The 24,707-nt window shown below is 43.2% G+C and overlaps 1 protein-coding gene across 16 annotated transcripts in view; it reads right to left on the bottom strand.

Moving 5' to 3' along the window:
- mark3a (MAP/microtubule affinity-regulating kinase 3a) overlaps positions 1 to 24,707 on the bottom strand; it is a 223,778-nt gene that overhangs the window by 193,518 nt on the left and 5,553 nt on the right. For 15 of the 16 annotated variants that reach the window (XR_015080208.1, XM_086003043.1, XM_086003046.1 and 12 more), the window contains exons 2-3: positions 24,496 to 24,681; positions 16,609 to 16,662 (exon numbers count right to left, since the gene is read on the bottom strand). Coding sequence is in view for 14 of the 16 variants with exons in the window: in XM_086003043.1 (XP_085859169.1) it covers positions 16,609 to 16,662; positions 24,496 to 24,681 (240 nt within the window). In the remaining 2 variants the exon portion in view is untranslated. Of the gene's footprint in view, positions 1 to 16,608; positions 16,663 to 24,495; positions 24,682 to 24,707 lie in introns of those variants that run through there. The other variant, XM_086003051.1, reaches the window with a different exon arrangement.

Below are 24,707 nucleotides of genomic sequence, written 5' to 3'. Positions count from 1 at the left end.
GTGAGAGATGGCGAGTAATTTAGTGGAACAAGGGGGTCGAAAACATAGAGGGAACAATTTAATGGTCCAAAAGTAGCAGAGGTGTCATAACGGTGCAGGGCTAGAGAAGAGGAAATTGGGAGTTTGAATGTAAATTTGAGTGAGCACGAGGGACAGATTTTTTCCACAAACGTATAGTGACAGCTTCTCCATCTGTGCTGTGTGAGACTTTGAAGTACTAGTGATAGCAAAAGGAAGAAATAAAGCTATAGGTTTGTCGGAGAGGCAGAGAACGCAGACGATGAAGAGATTCAAAAATACAATGCCATGGTATTCATTGTTAGGAACTTTATTTAGATTTGAATTTGTGAAGAAAAATGATAGACAACAGTTATTAAAAGCCATTTGATTGGTAGAGTTTGGTTCCTTCTCACGGTTAAGGACTTCTGATTTGCTGTAGTCAAATGTTGGAAAAATTTAAACGATAGAAGGTTCAGTTTCTGCTTTTTACATTGGTAAATCTTTATCAACCCTTATAGTTGGCATTCTAATTTGTTCTAAGAATATGAATTCTGAGCCCAGCAAAACTAAGAATATGAATTCTGAGCCCAACAAAAAAGTGGGATGCTAACATGCAATATCTTAAGTGATTGACAAGTGGTGCATGCAAATCTGCCATTTTTAATACATTATACTAACAAATCTTCTTGTGGTATTGCTCTTGGTAAATCTAATGATACATTGATCATTACATACTATAAATATCTTGTCATGGTAAAACAATGTATTATTCTGCTACTAAAGTGAATGTGTGTTGCTTTAAGGATCAACTGCTGTTGAGAGGACCAGGTGAGGTTAGAGTTTAATTGTTCTTCAGGCCACTGATCAGAACGTAGAGTGAAATGATTGCAATCTCTCAACAAAAAGAAAGCCAAAGATCAGAATTTAGACATTATGACTTCTGTACCTGGGGTATTTTCAATTGCTGAAAGAGTTTCTGTACATATTACTTTTTTTTTTAAATAAAAGGTGCGACAGAAATTTGCGTTAATTACACCCGAAATGTGACAGCGAAGTGTACAAGATGTACCTTTTTATTATGTTACTAGCGATTTCCATGGCATTGCTCATGAGCTCAGCCATTACTCTGTTGCAAAGGATGTGAACATGCATAAGGGTGCACAGTTCCGGTGAAAGAGACAGTGAAGCAAGTATTTTCTGATGGGTTCGTAGAAAATAAATAATTGTTTACCTTACCCACTGCAGTTGGATAAATAGCTAGCACATCGGCTTAATTACATTTTCCGGATACAACCTATTTTTGAATTCTTAGTATAATGCTTTAATTATACCAAGTCTTGCTCTCGTGTTCATGTCTGTTATGTGAAACATTTACCCCCAAAAAATCTTCCTAAAGCAAATCCAGCTTGAAAAACAAACTTAAATACTGTTACAGCCTGGACAAAGACAGGTTTTGACATTTGTATTGAAAGATTCTGAAAATGAACATAAGAAAAGAAAGCACAGATGCTGTAAGCACTTTTGTTCTTCTCTTGGAGCTAGGCTCTCACTCTGAATTTTAAAGGCCTTTTTTAGGTAAAGTTTTGCATTTCAACAGTCAAGTGCTTAATTTTTAATTCAGTCAGCTGGTTTTTAAATCATTTAGGAAAAGAAAAAGAAAAACTCATTCTACTACAGTATGGAGAAAGACAAATTTCAAATTATGACCAAATTCAGATTTCAGCATCCTGGGAACAGGTACAGGTGTAGTGGGTACCTGTTTTGAGCTAGCAGAGTGACAGCTCTGGGGAAAGTATCAATTGCATACTCAGGCTTTTGAGGGGGGCTTAGGCTTGTAAACACGTTAATAAAAAAAGGTACTCAAAGACACAAAAGACAATGTTATAGGCAAGTTTAATCAAGAAATGCATGATATAATTTTTTCATATCTTAGTTAGAAATTTTATTCAAACCTTGCATATTTGAGCTTGTGAAAAAGATGCCAGACTAAGGTTTTTGAAAACAAATTTGAGCAATTTGATTGTCTCAAAGAAATCGAAACTGAATGCTCAGAAAAACCTAACAGCAGGATTTGAACCAATCAAAAATTATGATCAAAGTGTTATACAGCCAGAAATTTGTGCTATTGTACAGATTCGAATACATATCTATGTATTATTAAAAAAGTTTACATATACATACACTTGATATCTATTGCAATTCAGACATTATGCAATCTATTGCAAATGTCTGTGTCACACTTTTTTTTAAAAAGCATAAAAAAAACAAAAGGTAGTCATTTGCAATGTACATAAACTCTTCAGGGACAGAAAATACTGGAGCTACCAAGTCTGTATGCTCTTGTTGACCATTCCGTAAGCAAAGCCGGGGTTCCCAGCTCCAGTCTAAAGAGCAATGGATCTTTGAATGAACTCAAGCAGTGTTTACCTATCAATTAGACTTTGTAGCATTAAAGGGACACACAATTACAGCAGCAAAATATTACGTTTTATATGGTATAATGTTCCTGTATTTATAAAACAGCACATACTCTGACTTACCATGAGCAGCACCACAGGATATTACATACATCTCAAAAATACAAGTAGAATAATTTGACTCATTTTAATACAGTATTTTCACTTAACAAGTTATTAAAATATATCAAAATGGCCAGGCAGCAACATTTATCATACTACTCAATCATAGAATCTTACAACACAGCATAGAATCTTACAACACAGAAGGGAGCCATTTGGCCCATCGTGCCTGTGCCAGCTCTTTGAAAGAGCTCTCCAATTAGTCCCACTCCCTAGCTTTTTACCCAATAACCCTGAAAATTAGTTCTCTTCAAATACATGTCCAATTGCCTTTTGAAAGTTCCTATGGAATCTAATTCCACCACCCTTTTAGGTAGTGCGTTCCAGATCACAACAACCCTCAGAAATAATTTCTCTTCATTTCCCCTCTAGTTCTTTTGCCAATTATTTTAAATCCATGACCTCTGGTTACCGCCCCATTTGCCAGAGGAAACAGTTTCTCCCTACTTGCTCTATCAAAGCCCCCCCAATTTTGAATACCTCTTTTAGGTCTCCCCTTAACCTTCTCTGCTCTAAGGAGAATAATCCCAGCTTCTCCAATATCTCCACATAACTGAAGTCCCTCATCGCTGGTATCATCCTGGTAAACCTCCTCCATAACATCTCCAAGGCCTTGACATCCTTCCTAAAGTGTGGTGCCCAGAATTGTACACAATACTCCAACTGAGACCTAACCAGAGGTTTAGCATGACTTCCTTGTTTTTCTACTCAATGCCCCATTTACAAAGCCAAGTGTCCCATACGCTTTCTCAACCACCTTATCCACTTGTCCTGCCACCTTCAAAGATTTGTGAATATGCACCCCCAGGGCCCACTGTTCTTGCATCCCCCTCAAAATTAGTACCATTTAAATTATACTGCCTCTCCATGTTGTTCCTCTCAAAGTGCATCACTTCATACTTATTTGCATTAAATTGCATCTGCCATGTGTCTGCCCATTTCACCAGTCTGGCGATGAGCCCCTGAAGTCTGCTACTATCCTGCTCACTATTTACTATGTTGCCAAGTTTTGTATCATCTTCAAAATTGTACTCCCTATACCAAAGTCCAAGTCATTTATATATAACAAGAAAAGCAATTGTCCTAATGCCGACACCTGGGGACATTCTTCTCTCCAGTCAGAAAAACATCCATTCACCACTAACCTCTTCTTCCTATCCCTTAGCCAATTATGTACCCAAGTTACCACCGTCCCTTTAATCCTACGTGCTTCTATATTCCGAATAAGTCTGTTATGTGATACTGACTTTCAAGAGGCATTTTATAAAGTATGACACACCCAAAAAAAAGACACCTGCAAAAAACAGACACTTACTGACAGTCCCAAATAACTTACATTATAGTAGATACAAATTGCCCCTTGAAACCACAGACTCTTGCAAATCGCGAACTACAGTCTACCTTCAATGCACCAAGTCCGTTTTAACTTCAAACACCAGACACGCAGGTGCAAGTGCGGGTGACAAAGCGGCTTGTGTAATGGCGACCTCTTTATTCCCTCCATCTCTGGGATTGAATGCTTGCACAGCTGTACCACAGGGATAGAGGGATTTTTCTGGCGCTATGGATGCAGGGTAAAAAGATCTCAGGAATTGGTGACCCTGAAATTGCTCGAGGGGGGTGGAATGAGGGCGACTGTGAATTTTGGGGGGGGGGGGGGGGAGCAGAGATGGAGACTTGGGGAAGGGGGTGGGGGGCAGAGATGGAGACAATGGTTTCCCCTTTCCTGGTCCTCTGTTTCCCCTCTGTCTGCTCTCTGGTGGTCTCCTGGTTCTTGGAACTTCTCACAACAGCAGCTGGCATGAAACCACAGATTAAGATTCTCAACTACAGTGGACCCAACCTTTATGAGGTAAATCGATTAACATTTGTAGAAGTCATGTGATTCAATGCCATGTGGTCAACCTCCGTCGCCTCCAGTCCAGATCCAAGGTCGTCCCATCCTCTGTCGTCGAACTGCAGTATGCAGATGACGCTTGCGTCTGCGCTCACTTGGAGGTCGAACTCCAAACCATCGTCAACACCTTCACCGAAGCGTACGAGAGCATGGGCCTTACACTAAACATCCATAAGACAAAGGTCCTCTACCAACCTGCCCCCGCCACACAGTACTGCCCCCCGATTATCAAAATCCACGACAAGGCCTTGGACAACGTGGACCATTTTCCATACCTCGGGAGCCTACTGTCAACAAGGGCAGACATCGACGACGAAGTCCAACACCACCTTCAGTGTGCCAGTGCAGCCTTCAGTCGCCTGAGGAAGAGAGTGTTTGAAGACCAGGACCTCAAACCTGGCACTAAGCTCATGGTCTACAGAGCAGCAGTGATACCCACCCTGCTGTATGCCTCAGAGACATGGACCATGTACAGCAGGCACCTCAAAGCAATGGAGACGTACCACCAACTCTGCCTCCGCAAGATCCTGCAAATCCATTGGCAGGATAGGCACACCAACGTCAGTGTTCTTGCTCAGGCTAACATCCCCAGCATCAAAGCTTTGACCACGCTCAATCAGCTCCGATGGACGGGTCACATTGCCCGCATGCCCGATACAAGACTCCCAAAACAAGCGCTCTACTCGGAGCTCTGGCACGGCAAGAGAGCCCCAGGTAGGCAGAGGAAACGCTTCAAGGACACCCTCAAAACCTCCTTGAAAAAGTGTAACATCCCCACCGACACCTGGGAATCCCTGGCCCAAGACCGCACAAAGTGGAGGAGAAGCATCTGGGAAGGCGCCGAACAGAGTCTCTTCGCCGGGAGCAAGCGGAAGCCAAGCGCAGGTCAACCCAAGCACCCCACCCACCTGCCCCTTCAACCACCGTCTGCCCCACCTGTGACAGAGACCGTAGGTCCCACATTGGACTAATCAGTCACCTGCAAACTCATTTTTAATGTGGAAGCAAGTCATCCTCGGTTCCGAGGGACTGCCTAAGAAGGAGGTCCGGTGCCACAGGGTCAAACCAGAGTTGGCAGGCCTACTCCACCATTATGTCCAGTACTGATGAGCTACGATCAGCCCCCTACCCACGACATTAATCCTCCCCCCCCCCCCCCCAAAATTTGGCTGGAAAAAGGACCATGGGATGGCAACAAACTAGGAAACCCAACGAACAGAAAATGAACTAAAATCACATCCTGCTGGCAGGACTCCAGAATTAAGCACGATCCCAGGTGAGGGCGAAAAAAGGAATGCTGCAAGAGATACAGCCAATCCTGGAATATTAGGCTCATCCGGTTTACTGTACATTCAATGACCATTTTGAATATAAGGACACCTGCAAATAAAGGACACCTGATGCAAGTCCCTTAGATGGCCCTAATTTATAGGTTTCACTGTATATAACATCTACTGATTACCCTCTCTGTTACGTCAAAGAACACAAGAACATAAAAAATAGGAGTAGGCCATTTGGCCCTTCGAGCCTGCGCCACCATTCAATAAGATCATGGTTGATCTTCTACCTCAACTCCACCTTCCCGCACTATCCCCATATCCCTTGATTCTCTTAGTATCCAAAAATCTATCGATCTCTGTCTTGAATATACTCAACGACTGAGCACCCACAGCCCTCTGGGGTAGAGAATGCCAAAGATTCACAACCCTCAGTGAAGTAATTTCTCCTCATCTCAGTCCAAAATGGTTGACCCCTTATTCTGAGACTGTGACCCCCTAGTTCTAGATTCCCCAGCCAGGGGAAACATCTTCCCAGCATCTACCCTGTCAAGCCCCTAAAGAATTTTATATGTTTCAATGAGATCACCTTTCATTCTTCTAAACCCTAGAGAATATAGGTCTAGTCTACTTAATCTCTCCTCATAGGACAATCCCCTCATCCCAGGAATCAGTCTAGCAAACCTTCGTTGCACTTCCTCGAAGGCAAGTATATCCTTCCTCAGGTAAGGAGACCAAAACTGTACACAGTACTCCAGGTGTGGTCTCACCAAGGCCCTGTATAATTGCAGTAAGACTTCTTTACTCTTGTACGCTAATCCTTTTATAATAAAAGGCTAACATACCATTTGCTTTCATAATTGCTTGTTGTACCTGCATGTTAACTTTTTGTCATTCGTGTACAGGGCAAGAATCACAGAAAGTTAACATGCAGGTACAAAGAACTCAAATCAGGTTAGTCAGACACAATTTGCCTTTAACAAATATGCACTGGCTGTTCCTTATTAACCCATGCGACTTCAAGTGAGAATTAATTTTGGCCTTGACAATGGCCTCTAGTAGTTTTCCCACCACTGACGTTAGACTGATTGGCCTGTAGTTATCAGGTTTATCGCTCTCATTTTTTGAACAGTAGTGTAACATTTGCAATCCTCCAGTCCTCTGGCATCACTCCACATCCAAGGAGGATTGAAAGATTGCGATCAGAGCTTCTGCTATCTCGACACTAGCTTCCCTCAGCAACCTAGGATGCGTCTCATCTGGACTGGGTGACTTTTTAAACTTTGAGTGATGCCAGCCTATTTAGCAATTGCTTTCTATCTATTTTTATCCTACCCAATATCTCTACTCCCACTCCTCTACTGCAATATTAACTTCATTCTCTTCTTTTGTGAAAATACAAAGTACTAATTCTGTACCTGTGTCATTTTTGGACTCTAGGGGAATCAAGGGATATGGAGATCGGGCGGGAAAGTGGAGTTGATGTCGATGATCAGCCATGATCTTATTGAATGGTGGAGCAGGCGCGCGGGACCGTATGGCCTACACCTGCTCATTTCTTATGTTCTTAGCCTCCACAAGAAGATTTCCTTTTTTGTCCCTAATCAGCCCCACCATTCCTTCAACGATCTTTCTACATGTTTATGAAAGGTTTTTGGGTTCCCTTTTATATTACCCACTAATTTTTTCTCATACTCTTTCTCTCTTTGCCCTTCTTGTATCCTCATTCAATTTCCCCTGCACTATGTATTCTGCCTGATTTTCAACTGTATTCTGTACCTGACATTTGTCATGAACCTCCTTTTTCTGTTTTAGTTTAACCTCTATTTCTTTTGTCATCCAGGGAGCTGTAGTTTTGGATGCCCCATCTTTCCTCCTTATGGGAATATGCATGGTTTGTACCCAAAGTATCCTTGCTTTGAAGGCCTGCCATTGCTCATTTACTGTTTTCAGTTCACCTGTGCTAGATCCCTTCTCATATCACCGAAATTGGCTCTCTTTCAGTTGGATTTTTTCACCTTTGATTTTTCTTTGTTCCTTTCCATAACTACATTAAACCTAATTATATCATCACTATTACCCAGATGGTCTCCCATTAAAACACACTCCACTTGCCCTACTTCATTTCCCAGAACTAGATGCAGCATTGCTTCCTTCCTTTTAGGCTAGAAACACACTGATTATGGAAATTCTCCTGTACACGTTTTAGGAATTCTTCACCCTACTTGCCCTTTACTCTGTTTTTCCCCCCCAGTCTATATTGGGGTAATTGAAGTCCCCTACTCTTTTTACATTTCTCGGAAATTTGCCTATAGATTTGCTCCTCTATCACCTGCTCACTATTTGGTGGTCTATTGTAAACACCCAGCAATAGAACAGTTCCATTTCTGTACCTTAACTCTAACGAAATAGATTCAGTCTTTGAACCCACTAGTATATCGTCCCTCTGTAGAACTATATCATCCTTGATCAATACTGCCACCACCACCCCCATCTTTTTCCCTACCCTATTCCTCCTGAATGCCAGGAATGTTTGGTTCCCATCCCTGCCCATGTTTAAGCCAGGTGTCCGCTATAGCCACTATATCATAATTGCATGTGGCAACTTGCGCCTGTAACTCATTAACCTTATTTGTAACACTCCTCGCATTAATACACATGCATTCCAACACCATGCTAGTCAGCTTTGCTTTTATCCTTCATCTAATTCGACACTATTCTTTGTTCTGTTGCTGTTCGTCCCTCCTAGTTTTCTATGCATCTTGCTTCTCCTCTCTGCTGCTACGTCCTGGTGCTCCTCCCCCTACCAAATTAGTTTAAACTCTCCCCCACAGCACTAGTTAACCTCCCTACGAGGACAACCCTGTTCAGGTGCCACTCGTCTGGCTTGTACAGGTCCCTCCTGCCGCAGGAATCTGAAGCTCTCCCTCCAGCCACGTGTTCACCTGCACGATCTTCCTGTTTCTGTACTCACTAGCACATGGCACTGGGAGTAATCCAGAGATTACCACCTTTGAGACCCTGTTCTTTAATCTTTTTCCTAGTTCCTGAAACTGCCTGTAGGACCTCTACCCTTTTCGTACCTATGGACCACGACTTCTGGCTGTTCCCCTTCCCCTCGCAGGATGCCTTGTACCATTCAGTGATATCCTATATATTCGCAATCTGTGAAAATGTCCACGATCCCCTGAAAATTCCAACAATTTCTGCTTTAATTTAGCTTAAAATATTTCTGAACATTCAATAATATTGAAAAATTTCAATTTCTAAAATGTATGGTCTGTACATACAATTGGTTAAACACAAGAGGATTTTAACAAATGAAGTCAAGGAAATGAGTAAATAGGGTAATTTACAGTCTTGTGTGTAAACTCCCTAATTATACCTTTATTCATTGATATTTTATTGAATTTTCTAACAGGTTCAATAAACATTCAAGATGTGCATGGACAACTTTTTTTTTTTTTTTTTTAAATAGAAATGCTATTAAAAACTTGGAAATGGAAAGCATCAACTTTTCCTGTCAGAGGCTCAACATGCAACAACAACTTGCATTTATATAGCATCTTTAACGTAGTAAAACGTCCCAAAGCACTTCACAGGACCGTTATCAAACAAAATTTGACACCGAGCCACATAAGGAGATATTAGGGCAGATGACCAAAAGCTTGGTCAAAGAGGAATGTTTTAAAGAACAAATGAGGAAAGAGAGGTAGAGGTGGAGCAGTTTAGGGAGGGAATTCCAGAGCTTAGGGACTAGGCAACAGAAGGCATGGCCACCAATTGGTGGAGCGATTCAAATCGGGGATGCTCAAGAGGCCAGAATTAGAGGAGTGCAGATATCTCGGGGGGTTGTGGGGCTGAAGGAGATTACAGAGATAGGGAGGGGTCGAGGCCATGGAGGGATTTGAAAACAAGGATGAGAATTTTTAAATCGAGACAAGTGTCATATTGCTCTTTGATATATATTAATGATCTGGACTTGGGTATACAGGCTATAATTTCAAAATTTGCAGATGACAAAACTCAAATGTAATAAGCAATGTGGTGGATAGTAACAGAATTCAGGAGGACATAGACAGACTGGTGAAATGGGTAGTCACATGGCAGATGAAATTTAATGCAGAGAAGTGTGAAGTAATATATTTGGTAGAAAGAATGGGTAGAGGCAATATAAACTAAGTGGTACAATTTTAAAGGGGGTGCAGGAAGAGAGACACCTGGGGTTTATGTACATAAATCTTTTAAGGTGGCAGGACAAGTTGAGAAGACTGTTAAAAAAAGCATATGGGATCCTTGGCTTTATTAATAGAGGCAGAAAGTACAAAGGCAAGGAGATTATGCTAAACTTTTATAAAACAGTGGTTAGGCCTCAGCTGGTGTATCGTGTTCAATTCAGGGCACCACAGGAGGAAACCTTTTTTTTTTTTTATAAACGCAGCGAGTTATGATGATCTGCCTGAAAGGGTGATGGAATCAGATACAATAGCAACTTTCAAAAAGGGAATTGGATAAATACTTGAGGGGAAAACATTTACAAGGTTATGGGGAAAGAGCAGCGGAGTGTGACTAATTGGATAGCTCTACCAAAGAGCCGGCACAATGGGCCAAATGGCCTCCTTCTGTGCTGTATCATTCTATGATAGCCTATCACTTGGTTTAGCTTCAAATCCTTGCAACTCTCTTTGTGCAAGTTTGAAGACTCTGAAGTACATAAAAGTTCTAAATTGACATACAGGAAACTTTGGTTTATCCGGAGGTTGTATGTCCGGAATACTCGATCCAACGGCAAAAATCAGGAACCGTTTTCTGTAGTTTTTTTTAGTTCTCGTTGCTTTTTTCCCCCCCCCCCAGTCAGGCACTGCAAGGTCTGTAGCTATAGCAACAGCTTCAGCTAGAGACGCTTGCAGCTGCAGCCAACTGTTTAGAAGCTGTTGCTAAGCAACAGTGTTTGTTGTCAGATACGGAGATGAAAACATTAACTTTGTATATGTCCGTCAGTTTTGATAGATCGGCAACAGCTCGGTCCCGTCGGTGCCGGATATCACAAAGTTTCCTGTACTTGAAATTTACACAAAACAAAATCAAGTGATTCTGTAATTCACACACAGTCTTAGCCACAATGAAAAAAATGGAACTGCATTTGAAAATGTTACGTCAATACAATCTGCTCCATATGCCCCAGCTAAACAATATAATTACTGAATGGCTCATCCTACATTTGTTGCCTCTCTCACTTCAGCAGGTTTGTCTTGGGTAAGGGAGCAGGCCTAATTAATGGTTATTTCAAGACACTGCAGGAAAGCAAACACTGTTTCTTCACCTATGTCATGGACAATACAATAATGAATCAAAACACTTTACATTATTCAACCTTTAGAACGCCTTCTCCTTTCTCACAAATCACACCCATGCTGTTAACCCTTGTATACTATAATTAGGCTGTTGTGATGCATTATATTCCTGATTGAGCTTGAGCACAGAGCTTGGAGACAGCTGGGAGAATGCAAACGAAGTGGATCACAAGCAGAGTGGAAAAATTTGGTGAAAGCAAGAATTTGGTGGAGAGAAGGAAGGCGGTTGAGACATCCAACTGAAAAGGAGAAGTGGAGCCACAGAACCCAAGGACTCTAAGTTAATAGGCATGAGCACGGACCTGCAGAAGAGGGAGAGGAGCGGCCGCAGGTAAAGATAGGCCAGAGAGCCCAGAGCTCGGAGGGAGCGCGAGCGTCAGGGAGCGAGGTAAAAACCTAAAGTGACGTCAGCACAAGGCAAGGAGCTGATTGGTGGCGAGTAGCTGGTGGCGAGTAGCTGGTGATTGTTTTTTTAAGTCTTGAGATTATTTCTGTTAAGTTAGTTAATAGTCTATTAAGTAGAGGCATGGCAGGGCACCTCAGACCCATGGAACGCACATCTTGTGCCATGTGGGAACTCCAGGACGCTTCCCGTGTCCTGGACAACCACATGTGCAGGAAGTGTCGTCAGCTGGAGGAGTTCAAGCTCCAGGTTTCGGAGCTTGAGCAGCAGCTGGCGTCACTGCGGTGTATCCATGAGGTGGAGAGTTATGTGGATAGCGCATTTCAGGAGGTGGTTACCCTGCATCGCAAGAGTGTGCAGGCAGAGAAGGAATGGGTGACCGTCAGACAGACAAGGAGGAGCAGGCTGGTAATGCAGGAGTGCCCCGAGTGCATCTCACTCTCTAGCCAGTATACTGGTGAGGGCGATGGTTCCTCTGGGGAGTACAGCCAGAGCAAGTTCGCGGCACCAGGGGTGGCTCAGCTGTACAGGGCCAGGGGGAGGGAGGGAGGATCTGGAAAGCAATCGTGATAGGAGATTCGATAGTTAGGGGAACAGACAGGCGTTTCTGCGGCCGCAGATGTGATTCCAGGATGGTATGTTGACTCCCTGTTGCCAGGGTCAAGGATGTCACCGAGTGGCTGCAAAACATTCTGAGGGGGGAGGGTGAACAGCCAGAGGTCATGGTCCACGTCGGTATCAACGACATAGGTAGAAAGAGGGATGAGGTCCTACAAGATTTTAGGGAACTAGGAAAGAGATTAAAAAGCAGGACTTCAAAAAGGTAGTAATCTCCGGATTATTCCCGGTGCCACAAGCTAGCGAGTATAGAAATAGGAGGATAGTGCAGATGAATGCGTGGCTGGAGAGATGGTGCAGGAGGGAGGGCTTTAGATTCCTGGGACATTGGGACCGGTTCTGGGTGAGGTGGGACCTGTACAGGCCGGACAGGTTACCCCTCAACAGAGCCAGAACCAATGTCCTCACGGGAGGGGGGTGTGCTGGTGCTGTTGGGGAGAGTTTAAACTAACTTGGCAGGGGGATGGGCACCAGGATGTGGCATTAGAAAGTGGAAACAAGGTACACAAAGGATTGGTAGAGACAGCTAGCACAAGGGTAAGAAATAGTACGGTATTAGGTGGGGTCAGACGAAGAGAGAATACAAAAAGGTCCAAGATAGGTTTACAGTGCAGGTGTGTAAATGCATGAAGCATGGTAAATAAGGTTGGTGAGCTGCAGGTGCAAATAGCCATATGGAAATATTATGTTGTGGCGATAATGGAGACCTGGCTCAAAAAAGGGTAGGATTGGGTACTAAATATTCCTTTATGTAAGGTGTTCAGGAAAAAAAAAGGAGGTGGGGTGGCAGTATTGATTAAGGAGAATATTAAAGTGCTGGAGAGAGAGGATGTCCTGGAGGAGTCAAGGACAGAATCTATTTGGTTAGAGTTAAGAAATAAGAGAGGTGCCATTACACTACTAGGTGTATTCTATAGGCCACCAACTAGTGGGAAGGATATAGAGCAACAAATTTGCAGGGAAATTACAGAGAGGTGCAAGAACTATAGCGTAGTGATAATGGGGGACTTCAACTATCTTAATATAGACTGGGATAGTAATAGTGTAAAGGACAGAGGGGGGAAAGAATGTCTGGTGCGTTCAGGAGAACTTTCTTGATCAGTAAATTTCCGGCCCAACGAGGAGGCATTGCTGGATTTGGTTCTGGAGAATGAGGTGGGTCAAGTGGAGCAAGTGTCAGTAGGGGAACATTTATTTAGTGGACAGTGATCATAGTATCATAAGGTTTAAATTAGCTATGTAAAAGGACAAGGAGCAATCTAGAGTAAAAATACTTAATTGGAGGAAGTCCAATTTCAATGGGTTGAGTGTGGATTTGGCCCGGGTAAATTGGAATCGAAGATTGGCAGGCAAAACTAATTGAACAATGGGCTGCCTTTAAAGAGGCGATGGTTCGGGTACAGTCGAGGTACATTCCTACGAGGGGGAAAGGCAGGGCAACCAAAGTCAGAGCTCCCAGGATGACGAAAGAGATAGAGAGTGAGATGAAGCAGAAAAAAGGGGCATATGACAGATGTCAGGTTAAGAATACAATTGAGAACCAGGCTGAATGTAGAAAGTTCAGAGGGGAAGTGAAAAAGAAAATATGAGGGGCAAAGAGAGAGTATGAGAATAGATTGGCAGCTAACATAAAAGGGAATTCAAGTCTTCTATCGGCATATATAAATAAGTAAACGAGTAGTAAGAGGGGTGGGGCCAATTAGGGACCAAAATGGAGACCTGCGCATGGAGGCAGAGGGTATGGCTGAGATACTAAATGAGTACTTTACATCTGTCTTCACCAAGGAAGAAGATGCTGCCAAAGTCATAGTGAAAGAGGAGGCAGTTGAGATACTGGATGGGATAAAAATTGATAAGAGGTACTAGAAAGGCTGGCTGTACTTGAAGTCGATAAGTCACCAGGATCGGATGGGATGCATCCTAGGATGCTGAGGGAAGTAAAAGGTGGAAATTGCAGAGGTACTGGCCATAATCTTCCAATCCTCCTTAGATACGGGGGTGGTGCCAGAGGACTGGAGAATTACAAATGATACACCCTTGTTCAAAAAAGGGTGCAAGGATAAACCCAGCAACTACAGGCCAGTCAGTTTAACCTCAGTAGTGGGGAAGCTTTTAGAAACTATAATCCGGGACAAAATTAACAGTCACTTGGACATGTGTGGATTAGTTAAGAAAAGCCAGCACGGATTAGTTAAAGGCAAATCGTGTTTAACTAACTTGATTTGAGTTTTTTGGTGAGGTAAGAGAGAGAGTTGATGAGGGCAATGCAGTTGATGTGATGTACATGGACTTCCAAAAGGCATTTGAAAAGCCACATAATAGGCTTGCCAACAAAGTTGAAGCCCATGAAATAAAAGACAGTGGCAGCATGGATATGAAATTGGCTAAGTGACAGGAAATAGAAAGTAGTGGTGAACGGTTGTTGATCGGACTGGAGGAAGGTACACAGTGGTGTTCATAAGAACGTAAGACGTAGGAGCAGGAGTAAGCCATCTGACCCCTCGAGCCTGCTCCGTCATTCAATAAGATCATGGCCTCAACTCCACTTCCCTGCCCGCTTCCCATAACCCTCAACTCCCTTACCTTTCAAAAATCTGCCCATCTCCACCTTAAATATATTCAATGACCCAGTCTCCACAGCTCTCTGGGGAAGAGAATTCTAATCACCAGGGGGTCGGTACTAGGACCACTGCTTTTCTTGATTATATATTAATGACTTGGACTTGGGAATACAGGGCACAATTTCAAAATTTGCAGATGACACAAAACTTGGAAGTATAGTGAACAGTGAGGAGGATAGTGATAGACTTCAAGAAGACACAGACAGGCTGGTGGAATGGGCAGACACATGGCAAATGAAATTTAATGCAGAAAAGTGCAAAGTGTTACATTTTGGTAGGAACGAGGAGAGGCAATATGAACTAAAGGGTACAATCCTAAAGGGGATGCATGAACAGAGAGACTTGGGGGTATATGTACACAAATCATTGAAGGTGGCAGGGCAGGTTGAGAAAGCGGTTAAAAAAACATACGGGATCCTGGGCTTTATAAATAGAAGCATAGAGTCCAAAAACAAGGAAGTCATGATGAACCTTTATAAAACACTGGTTTGGCCTCAACTGCAGTATCATGTCCAATTCTGGGCACTTTAGAAAGGATGTGAAGGCCTTAGAGAGGGTGCAGAAAAGATTTACAAGAATGGTTCCAGTTACGTGGATAGACTGGAAAAGCTGGGGTTGTTCTCCTTAGAGCAGAGAAGGTTGAGTGGAGATTTGATAGAGGTGTTCAAAATCATGAGTCCAGACAGAGAGAGACAGAGAGAGACTGTTCCCATTGGCGGAAGGGTCGAGAACCAGAGGACACAGATTTAAGGTGATTGGCAGAAGAACCAAAGGCGACATGAGGGAAAACTTTTTTTATGCAGCGAGTGGTTAGGATCTGGAATGCACTGCCTGAAAGGGTGGTCAAATTTAAGAAGTCACAACACCAGGTTAGAGTCCAACAGTTTTATTTGAAATCACAAGCTTTCGGAGCGCTGCTCCTTCGTCAGGTGAAGTGGAGAGATGCATAAAGACACAGCTTATATAGTCAGAGAATAATGCCAGATGATTACAGGTAATCTTTCTAACTGCCATTTATCACACCTCGGCAGAGAGATAATCACAGCAATCAAAGGTGTGAATGGTGTCCAAACAGGTCTGTCAGGAAAACATTACATCAAAGAACAATAAGGTGGGGTCACAAGGGGTCAAATGTTGCAGATGCTGGGGTCTCATTGTTCTTTGATGTAATGTTTTCCTGACAGACCTGTTTGGACACCATTCACACCTTTGATTGCTGTGATTATCTCTCTGCCGAGGTGTGATAAATGGCAGTTAGAAAGATTACCTGTAATCATCTGGCATTATTCTCTGACTATATAAGCTGCGTCTTTATGCATCTCTCCACTTCACCTGACGAAGGAGCAGCACTCCGAAAGCTTGTGATTTCAAATAAAACTGTTGGACTATAACCTGGTGTTGTGTGACTTCTTACATTTGTCCACCCTAGTCCAACCGGTACGGCATCTCCACACCATGAAAGGGTGGTGGAGGCAGATTTAATCGTGGCTTTCAAAAGGGAATTGGATAAGTACCTGAAGGAAAAAAATTTGCAGGGCTACAATGAAAGGGTGGGGAAGTGGGACTAGCTGAAGTGCTCTTGCAGAGAGCCGCACGGGCTCGACGGGCCAAATGGCCGCCTTCAGTGCTGTAACCATTCTATGATTCTTCTGCATTTCTTTTTTTTTTTTTTTTTAAAAAGCGCAATCGCAAAACAAATCTGCCAATGCTTATTTTAAGCAGCCCTATATAGGTACGTCCTTTGAAACACAGCTTATATTCACAGCTTACACCAAGTCACATTAAAATAATGGAGTACAAATAGACCTTAAAGGAATTTAAAGCAAATAGGTGCTTCCAAAATAACTACATATCCTTACCTTTTGCAAACTGGTGGGGTTAAGCTGGGTTTTGTCGATAATTTTTATTGCAACCTGGAAGAAACAAATTTAGGAATCATGAATAAAAACTTGATTTTTTTATTTCATAACCTTTTAGTTATTCAACTTCTGTTTCTGTGAACAGGAAACCCAACAGAATACAACAGTAAGACAGTAATAAATGCATAAAGTCTCAATTTCTGTCTTGAAATATATTGCATCGATAAACAGGTTTTGGCGTTAGTAAACTGCTTAATAAACATTTGCATTTTAACCAAGATAAAACATGAACATGTGTGTTTCAAGAGCTATTTTGAACTATACAAAACCAGAAGAAGTATCTGGCGTGTCATTGGTAATGGTGGTGGTAATTTGAGATGATCAAGTAAGAGAATCACACAAGTAGCATATCGGTATATTTTGTCATTGGTACAAAATTATGGTGAGCAGTAGAAAAAAAGTTGCAGCTAAAGATTTGGAAAAGGAATCGAGTTAGTTATACATTTGGGCAAAACGTGGCACATGCTTATTTCAAGCAGCCCTATATATGCAGCTACATTTAAAGTATTGCACAGAGACTGAACACCCAAAGTGGCAAAGAAATTAAAATGCTAGGATATATTACCAGAGCAAAAGAATACCAGTTTTTCAAAGTTATACAGTACCAAGGTTTTGCAATGTATTGGTTAGACCACACTCAGTTTTGGTTACCACATCACAAAAAATGTTCTGTAATTGCATAAGAAAAACAGCAATACTGAAATACACAAAAGTTACAACAGAGAAACAAGACGTTAGGCCCAACCTGTCCAGTCGGCATTTACCCTCCATACGAGCAAATAGTTTTAATCACATTTACCCACCCTGTTCCCATCAACCCCTTTTCCTTCATCTGCATATACAATCTAATGTTGAATTTTGACATGGTTTCTGCTTCAACCACTAACCCTGGAAGTGAATTCCACAGCCTCACAACTGTGTGTGTGAAGGAGTTTCTCCTGCCCACTGTTCTAAATCTCGTACATTCAATCACGTATCTATGGGCCCATGTTCTTGACCCCTCAACTACTGGAAACAGTCTGCTGCTTTCGATCCTATCTCAATTTTAAACACTTCTATTATATTGTCCCATAATCTATGTTGTTCTGACGAAAAATGCCCCAGTTTTTCCAAGTTCTTCTTCACATTTGTATTTCCTCATACCAGGCAGCATCCTACTGAATCTGTGTTGTAGCCACTCTAAAGTCATAATATCCTTCCTATACTGTAGAGCCCAATATTCATCCTATGAGGAAAGCTATGAAAAGATTAGAGAAGGTGGTACTGGTGGCAGTAATTTGAGGCAATAAATTAAGAAAATCACACAAGTAGTATAATAGCACATTTTGCCATCTCATTAAATGTTCTCCCATCATCCCCTGAAAGTACAGTTACACAGGCATCAGTCACCCTCAAATACTTGTACATTGCTCAGTGGCCGCTTTTAATATATTAGGCCTCAACAGCGAGTGTTGGTAGGCCATTGAAATGCAAGAGCACAGTACAGCACAGCCTATCTTCATTATATAGCATGATCCTATCCTCACCTAATGTCTGCATACACATTTTCTGCAGCAGAAACCCTGGCCTATTCTCCCTTCCCTAACCCAAGGGTGCTGAGGTCACCTGTGATGCCCATACCACCAACCCAATTGAAATCAACCAACTCAGCAGGGACCAGGGTTTGAGCTTGGGACCTTCCTGATCTGTATAGCTCAACTACTCACTGGATTAACTTCACGCTATCCAAGAAAGAGGGGGACCCCAACTTTAGATCATTACTTCAAAGTACACCAAGTAGGACCAGAGGAAATTAAAAGTAAATTTTAGAAGCTATTTTAGGAATTTTTACTCAAAGATTGATAAATAGTTGGGTGTTTTTCAGACTGGGGGGATTTAACAGTGGTGTGCATCAAAGTTAAGATCATCAAAAGACTAAGGAAGAGGTTAGGAGAATTCTCCCCCATCACAAAGGGTTGTTAGGAAATACCATGGCCTACCAAAAACAGTGATAGAAGCAGAATTATTATAATTTAATAAGGAAGTGGATAAATATTTGAAAAAGAAAAAAAAAGAAAAAAAGTGAATGAGAAACGGCAGGTGAATTGAAGTAAGTAGATAGCTCTTAGAGAACCAGCACAGGCATAATGGCTTCCTTATGTGCTGTAAAATACTACGATTCTAACATCATAACCAGGGAAGGAGCTGATTGGTAAGTAGGACCTGGTGAGTATTTCTACAGTCCAGTCGTTGAAGTGAAAGTAAGGTCTCTAGTTCAAAGTAAGTAGTGTTTAAAGGGAGCTGCGGCTGGAGTCACTGTGGAGCATCCGTGAAACGGATATCTTCGTGGATAGCACGTTTAACGAGGTGATCACACCGCAGATAAAGAGTGCACAGGCAGACAGGGAATGAGTGACTGCCAGACAGAGTAAAAGAACTAGGAAGGTAGTGCAGGAGTCCCCTGGGTCCATCTCCCTCTCCAGCAGATTTTCCATTTTGGATACTGATGGGGAGATGGTTTCTCAGGGGAATGCAGCAAGAGCCAAGTCCGTGGCACTACGAGTGGCTCAGCTGCACAGGAGGGGAGGAAAAAGAGTGGGAGAGCAATAGCGATAGGGGATTCTATCGTAAGGGGAAGAGATAGACGTTTCTGTGGCCGCAGACATGGCTCCAGGATGGTGTGTTGCCTCCCTGGTTCCCCAGGGTCAAGGATGTCACTGAACAGCTGCAGGGCATTCTGAAGGGGGAGGGCGAACAGTCACAGGTCGTGGTTCACATTGGTACCAACGACGGGTAGAAAGAGGGATGAGGTCCTGCAACAAGAATTTAGGGAGCTAGGTAGCAGATTAAAAAGCAGGACCTCAAAAAGGTTGTAATCTCTGCATTACTCCTGGTGCACGTGCTAGTGAGTATAGAGCAGATGAATGTGTGGCTAAAGAGTTGGTGCAGGAGGGAGGGCTTTAGTTTCCTGAATCACTGGGTCTGCTTCTGGGGAAGGTAGGACCTGTACAAGTCGGACGGGTTGCACCGGAAACGGAACGGGACCAACATCCTTGCGGGGAGGTTTGCTAGTGCTGTTGGGGGGAATTTAAACTAACTTGGCAGGGGGATGGGATACAGAGTGGAGCTATAGTAGGGGGTGATGCACAGCCAAATAGAGGAAAAAACAAGTCAGCTTGGAAGGCAGAACAAATATGTAACAGCACAAGGGAGTATGGCAAGGCTGGATGGCATTTATTTTAATGCAAGGAGTCTTGCGAGTAAAGCTGATGAATTGAAGGTGTTGATGAACACATGGGAGTATGATATTGTTGCTGTCACTGAGACATGGTTGAGGGAGGGGCAGGACTGGCAGCTCAATATTCCAGGGTATAGAATCTTCAGGCGAGAGGAGGGGGTGTCGCAATATTAATCAAGGAGTCAATTACTGCTGTAAGGAGGGATGATATCTTAGCAGGTTCCTCTAATGAGGCCATATGGGTACTTAAAAACAAAAAGGGGGCAAGCACTTTGCTGGGAGTGTACTATAGGCCCCCAAACAGTCAGGGGGAGATAGAGGAACAGATATGTAGGCAAATCTCAGAGAAGTGTAGAAATAATAGGGTAATAATAGTTGGGGATTTCAACTTCCCCAATATTAACTGGGACAGTCAGAGTGTGAAAGGCTTAGAGGGTGCGGAATTCTTAAAAGTGCATCCAGGAGAGCTTTTTGCACCAGCATGCAGAAAGTCCTACAAGAGAGGGGGCGGTACTGGATCTAATTCTAGGGAATGTAGCCAGGCAAGTGGTAGAAGTGTCAGTAGGAGAGCATTTTGGTGACAGTGACCATAATTTGGTGAGATTTAAGGTAGTCATAGAAAAGGACAAAGATGGACTGGAATTAAAGGTTCTAAATTGGGGGGGGGGGGGGGGGGGGGGAGAGAAAGAGGACGATTTTAATATGACAAGGCAGAATCTGGCCAAAGTGGACTGGGATCAGCTACTTGTAGGAAAATCCACATCAGAGCAGTGGGAGTCAGTCAGTCATTCAGAAAGGAAATAGAGAGAGTACAATGCCAACATGTTCCCGTAAAGGTCAAGGGTGGGACCAACAAGCCCAGGGAACCCTGGATGTCAAGGGATAAAGATGAATGGATTAGGAAATAAAGGAAGGCTTTTGGCAGATACAAAGGACTAAAAACAGCGGAAGCCCTAAAGGAGTATAGAAAGTGCAGGGGGGTACTTAAAGAAATTGGTAGAGCGAAGAGGGGGCATGAAAAAACACTGGCAGGCAAAATAAAAGGAAAATCCCACTGTGTTTTATAAGTATATTAAGGGCAAGAGGATAACCAGGGAAAGAGTAGGGCCCATTAGGGACCAAAGTGGCAATCTGTGTGTAGAGCCGGAAGATGTGGGTGAGGTTTTAAAATGAATATTTTGCATCTGTGTTCACTATGGAGAAGGACGATGTAGGCATAGAAATCAGGCAGGGGGATTTTGATATACTTGAACAAATTAGTATTGAGAGGGAGGCGGTACTAGCAGTTTTAGCAGGCTTAAATGTGGATAAATCTCCCAGGCCCAGACGAGATGTATCCCAGGCTGCTGTGAGAGGCAAGGTAGGAGATTGCAGGGGCTCCGACACAAATTTTCAGATCCTCTCTGGCCACAGGGGAGGTGCCAGAGGACTGGAGGACAGCTAACGTAGTACCATTATTCAAGGAGGGTAGTAGGGATAAACCAGGGAATTACAGGCCAGTGAGCCTAACATCAGTGGCAGGGAAATTATTGGAAAAAATTCTGAGGGACAGAATTAGTCTCCACTTTGGAGAGGCAAGGATTAATCAAGGATAGTCAGCATGGCTTTGTCAGGGGGAGATCATGTCTAACCAATTTGATTGAATTTTGAGGGGGTGACTTGGTGCGTGGATGAGGGTAGTGCAGTTGATGTAGTCTACATGGACTTCAGTAAGGCTTTTGACAAAGTCCCGCATGGGAGACTGGTCAAGAAGGTAAGAGCCCATGGGATCCAGGGCAATTTGGCACATTGGATCCAAAATTAGCTTAGTGGCAGGAGGCAGAGGGTGATGGTCGAAGGTTGTTTTTGTGACTGGAAGCCTGTGTCCAGTGGTGTACCGCAGGGATCGGTGCTGTGTTTTTTGCTGTTTGTGGTGTACATTAAATGATTTAGATATGAATGTAGGAGGTATGATCAGTAAGTTCACAGATGATACGAAAATTGGTGGAGTGGTAAATAGCGAGGAGGGAAGTCTCAGGCTACAGGACGATATAGACGGGTTGATCAGATGGGCAGAACAGTGGCAAATGGAATTTAACCCTGAAAAGTGTGAGGTGATGCATTTTGGGAGGACTAACAAGGCAAGGGAATACACAATGAATGGTAGGACCCTAGGAAGGACAGAGGATCAAAGGGACCTTGGTGTGCATGTACATAGATCCCTGAAGGCAGCAGGACAGGTAGATAAGGTAGTTAAAAAAGGCATATGGGATGCTTGCCTTCATTAGCTGAGGCATAGAATATAAGAGCAGGGAGGTTATGATGGAGCTATACAAAACGCTAGTTAGGCCACAGCTGGAATACTGTGTGCAGTTCTGGTCGCCACACTATAGGAAGGATGTGATTGCATTGGAGAGGGTGCAGAGGAGATTCACCAGGATGTTACCTGGGCTGGAGTGCTTCAGCTATGAAGAGAGACTGGACAGGCTGGGGTTGTTTTCTTTAGAGCAGAGAAGGCTGAGGGGGGACCTGATTGAGATGTACAAAATTATGAGGGGCATAGATAGGGTAGATAGAAAGGAACTTTTCCCCTTAGTACAGGGGTCAATAACCAGGGGGCATAGTTTCAAGGTAAGGGGCAGGAGGTTTAGAAGGGATTTGAGGAAAAACTTTTTCACCCAAAGGGTGGTTGGAATCTGGAACTCACTGCCTGAAAGGGTGGTAGAGGCAGGAACCCTCACAACATTCAAGAAGCATTTAGATGAGCACTCGAAATGGCTTAGCATACAAGGCTACGGACCAAGTGCTGGAAAATGGGATTAGAATAGATAGGGCTTGATGGCCAGCGCGGGCACAATGGGCCTCTTTGTGCTGTATAACTATAACTATGACTCTATAAAGATACAAGAGGCAAAAAACATTGTGGTTATTCAAAATACAGTGATGGGGAGTAATGTATTAAAAGGGCGAGTTTGGTGGACTGATTGGCTTTTCATGATTTTTCTTATGAACTTATACTACCATAGAGCAGTTGGGCTGAGTGTCCTGTTTCTGTGCTGTAGATTTTATGTAATTCATACCAAACATTGTAGCTAGTTGTATGAATTTTATACAATTTAAAAGAAATAAAACAATTTGCAATTATACAATGCCTTTAACATAATAAACGTCGCAAGACACTTCATCGAAGGGGGAAAATAAACAAACCCTAAGCAGTAGCAGCGCAAGTACTAGGAAAGGGGGATAGATGGTGGAAAAGGTCGTTATTTTAAAGTAGAGAAAAAAGTAGCAAGGCAAGAGGTATTTATATAGAGAGACTTCCCAGAGTGCAGGCTGAGATAGCTGAAGGGTCTGCAACCAATGGTAGACTGGCGTGGGAATATACACTGGGTCAAACATAGATGAGTGAAGGGAATGAGTTGGGACGCAGGGTTGAAGGAATTTCCAGAGGTTAGGTATGGCAAGGCCTTAAAGGAATTTGTAAACAAGTATGAGGATTTTCAAGTTAATGTGTGGGGAGACAGTGGGGGTGAGCAAAGACGGGGGCAATAAGGGCTTGGTGCAGGATAGGACGCAGGCATTAGTGTTATGGATAAACTGGAGTTTATGAAAGTTGGAGGTCAGCAAAGAATGCATTGGAGAAGTTGCGCTTGGAGGTGACGAAGGTATGGATGAGAGTTTCAGTTGTGACTGAAGCGAATTAAAAGCAGTGGCAGATGATGTTGATGTGAAAATAAGCACACTCGGTGATCACAGAATCACAGAAACCCCACAGTGCAGATAGAGGCCATTTCGGCCCATCGAGCCTGCACCGACACATATCCCACCCGATCCCCGTAACCCCTACACCAACATATCCTACCCTATCCCCGTAACCCCACGTATTTAATCCCCCTAACACTAAGGGTCAATTTATCATAGCCAATCAACCTAACCCGCACATCTTTGGACTGTGGGAGGAAACCGGAGCACCCGGAGGAAACCCACGCAAACACGGGGAGAATGTGCAAACTCCACACAGACAGTCGCCCGAGGCCGGATTCGAACCCGGGTCCCTGGCCCTGTGAGGCAACGGTGCTAACCACTATGCCACCGTGCTGCCCGTGATGTCCAGAATATGGGGCTTGTAGTTCAGGTCAGGGTCCAAAAATGCTGAAGTGGTTGTGCAACTTCAGATTTCTGTTTGACTAAACTGTTTTGTGGCAGAGGGCAATAAAGGTTTAAGGAATATTCTACCAACACCTTCTGAAGATACAAATAGAATTTACAGTTTATTAAAAAAAAGTGTAAATGAAAATATTTAAGTATTTGGCTGGTTTATACTCAATTTCACATGGCGAGTTTCCAAACTCCACCATAATGGGAAGTGCCAAGTGAAAGGTATGCACTTCCTCACAAGCAAGGAGAGGAAACAGAAAAAGTCACCCTAGACAGCTCATACACATTTCCTAATGGCTGACTTAAGAATGGCAGAGGCTCAGAAGCATTTGCCTTTGAGCCAGGAAAAAGAATGTGACAACTTAAAAATGAGGAGAACAAATTATAAACTATAATAAAAAGGAACAATTCAGCCAGTGGAGGTCCAACATACTAAAAAAAATAATAAACTCGGGCTGTGCAAACCAATTTACCTCTCTGCCAGTGAGGATATGTCTAGCCAGCTTCACCTTGGCGAAGTTTCCCTTGCCGATGGTTTTCAGAAGCCTATAGTTTCCTATGTGCGGAAGTTCATCAGCACAAGAATTCCGGCATCGAGCTCCCCCAGAGCGGGCCGACCGAGAAGAAACTTCCGAGCGGCCATCCATATGAGAAGTGTGCTGAGATGGGGGAAAACAAGGATTAG

Source organism: Somniosus microcephalus, chromosome 12 (assembly GCF_052327205.1).
Source record: "Somniosus microcephalus isolate GS21.2 chromosome 12, FLI_Smic_1.0, whole genome shotgun sequence".
Taxonomy (NCBI): Eukaryota; Metazoa; Chordata; class Chondrichthyes; order Squaliformes; family Somniosidae; genus Somniosus; species Somniosus microcephalus.
Note: the sequence above shows the minus strand (reverse complement) of the source record. Positions and strands in the feature narration are given on the sequence as shown.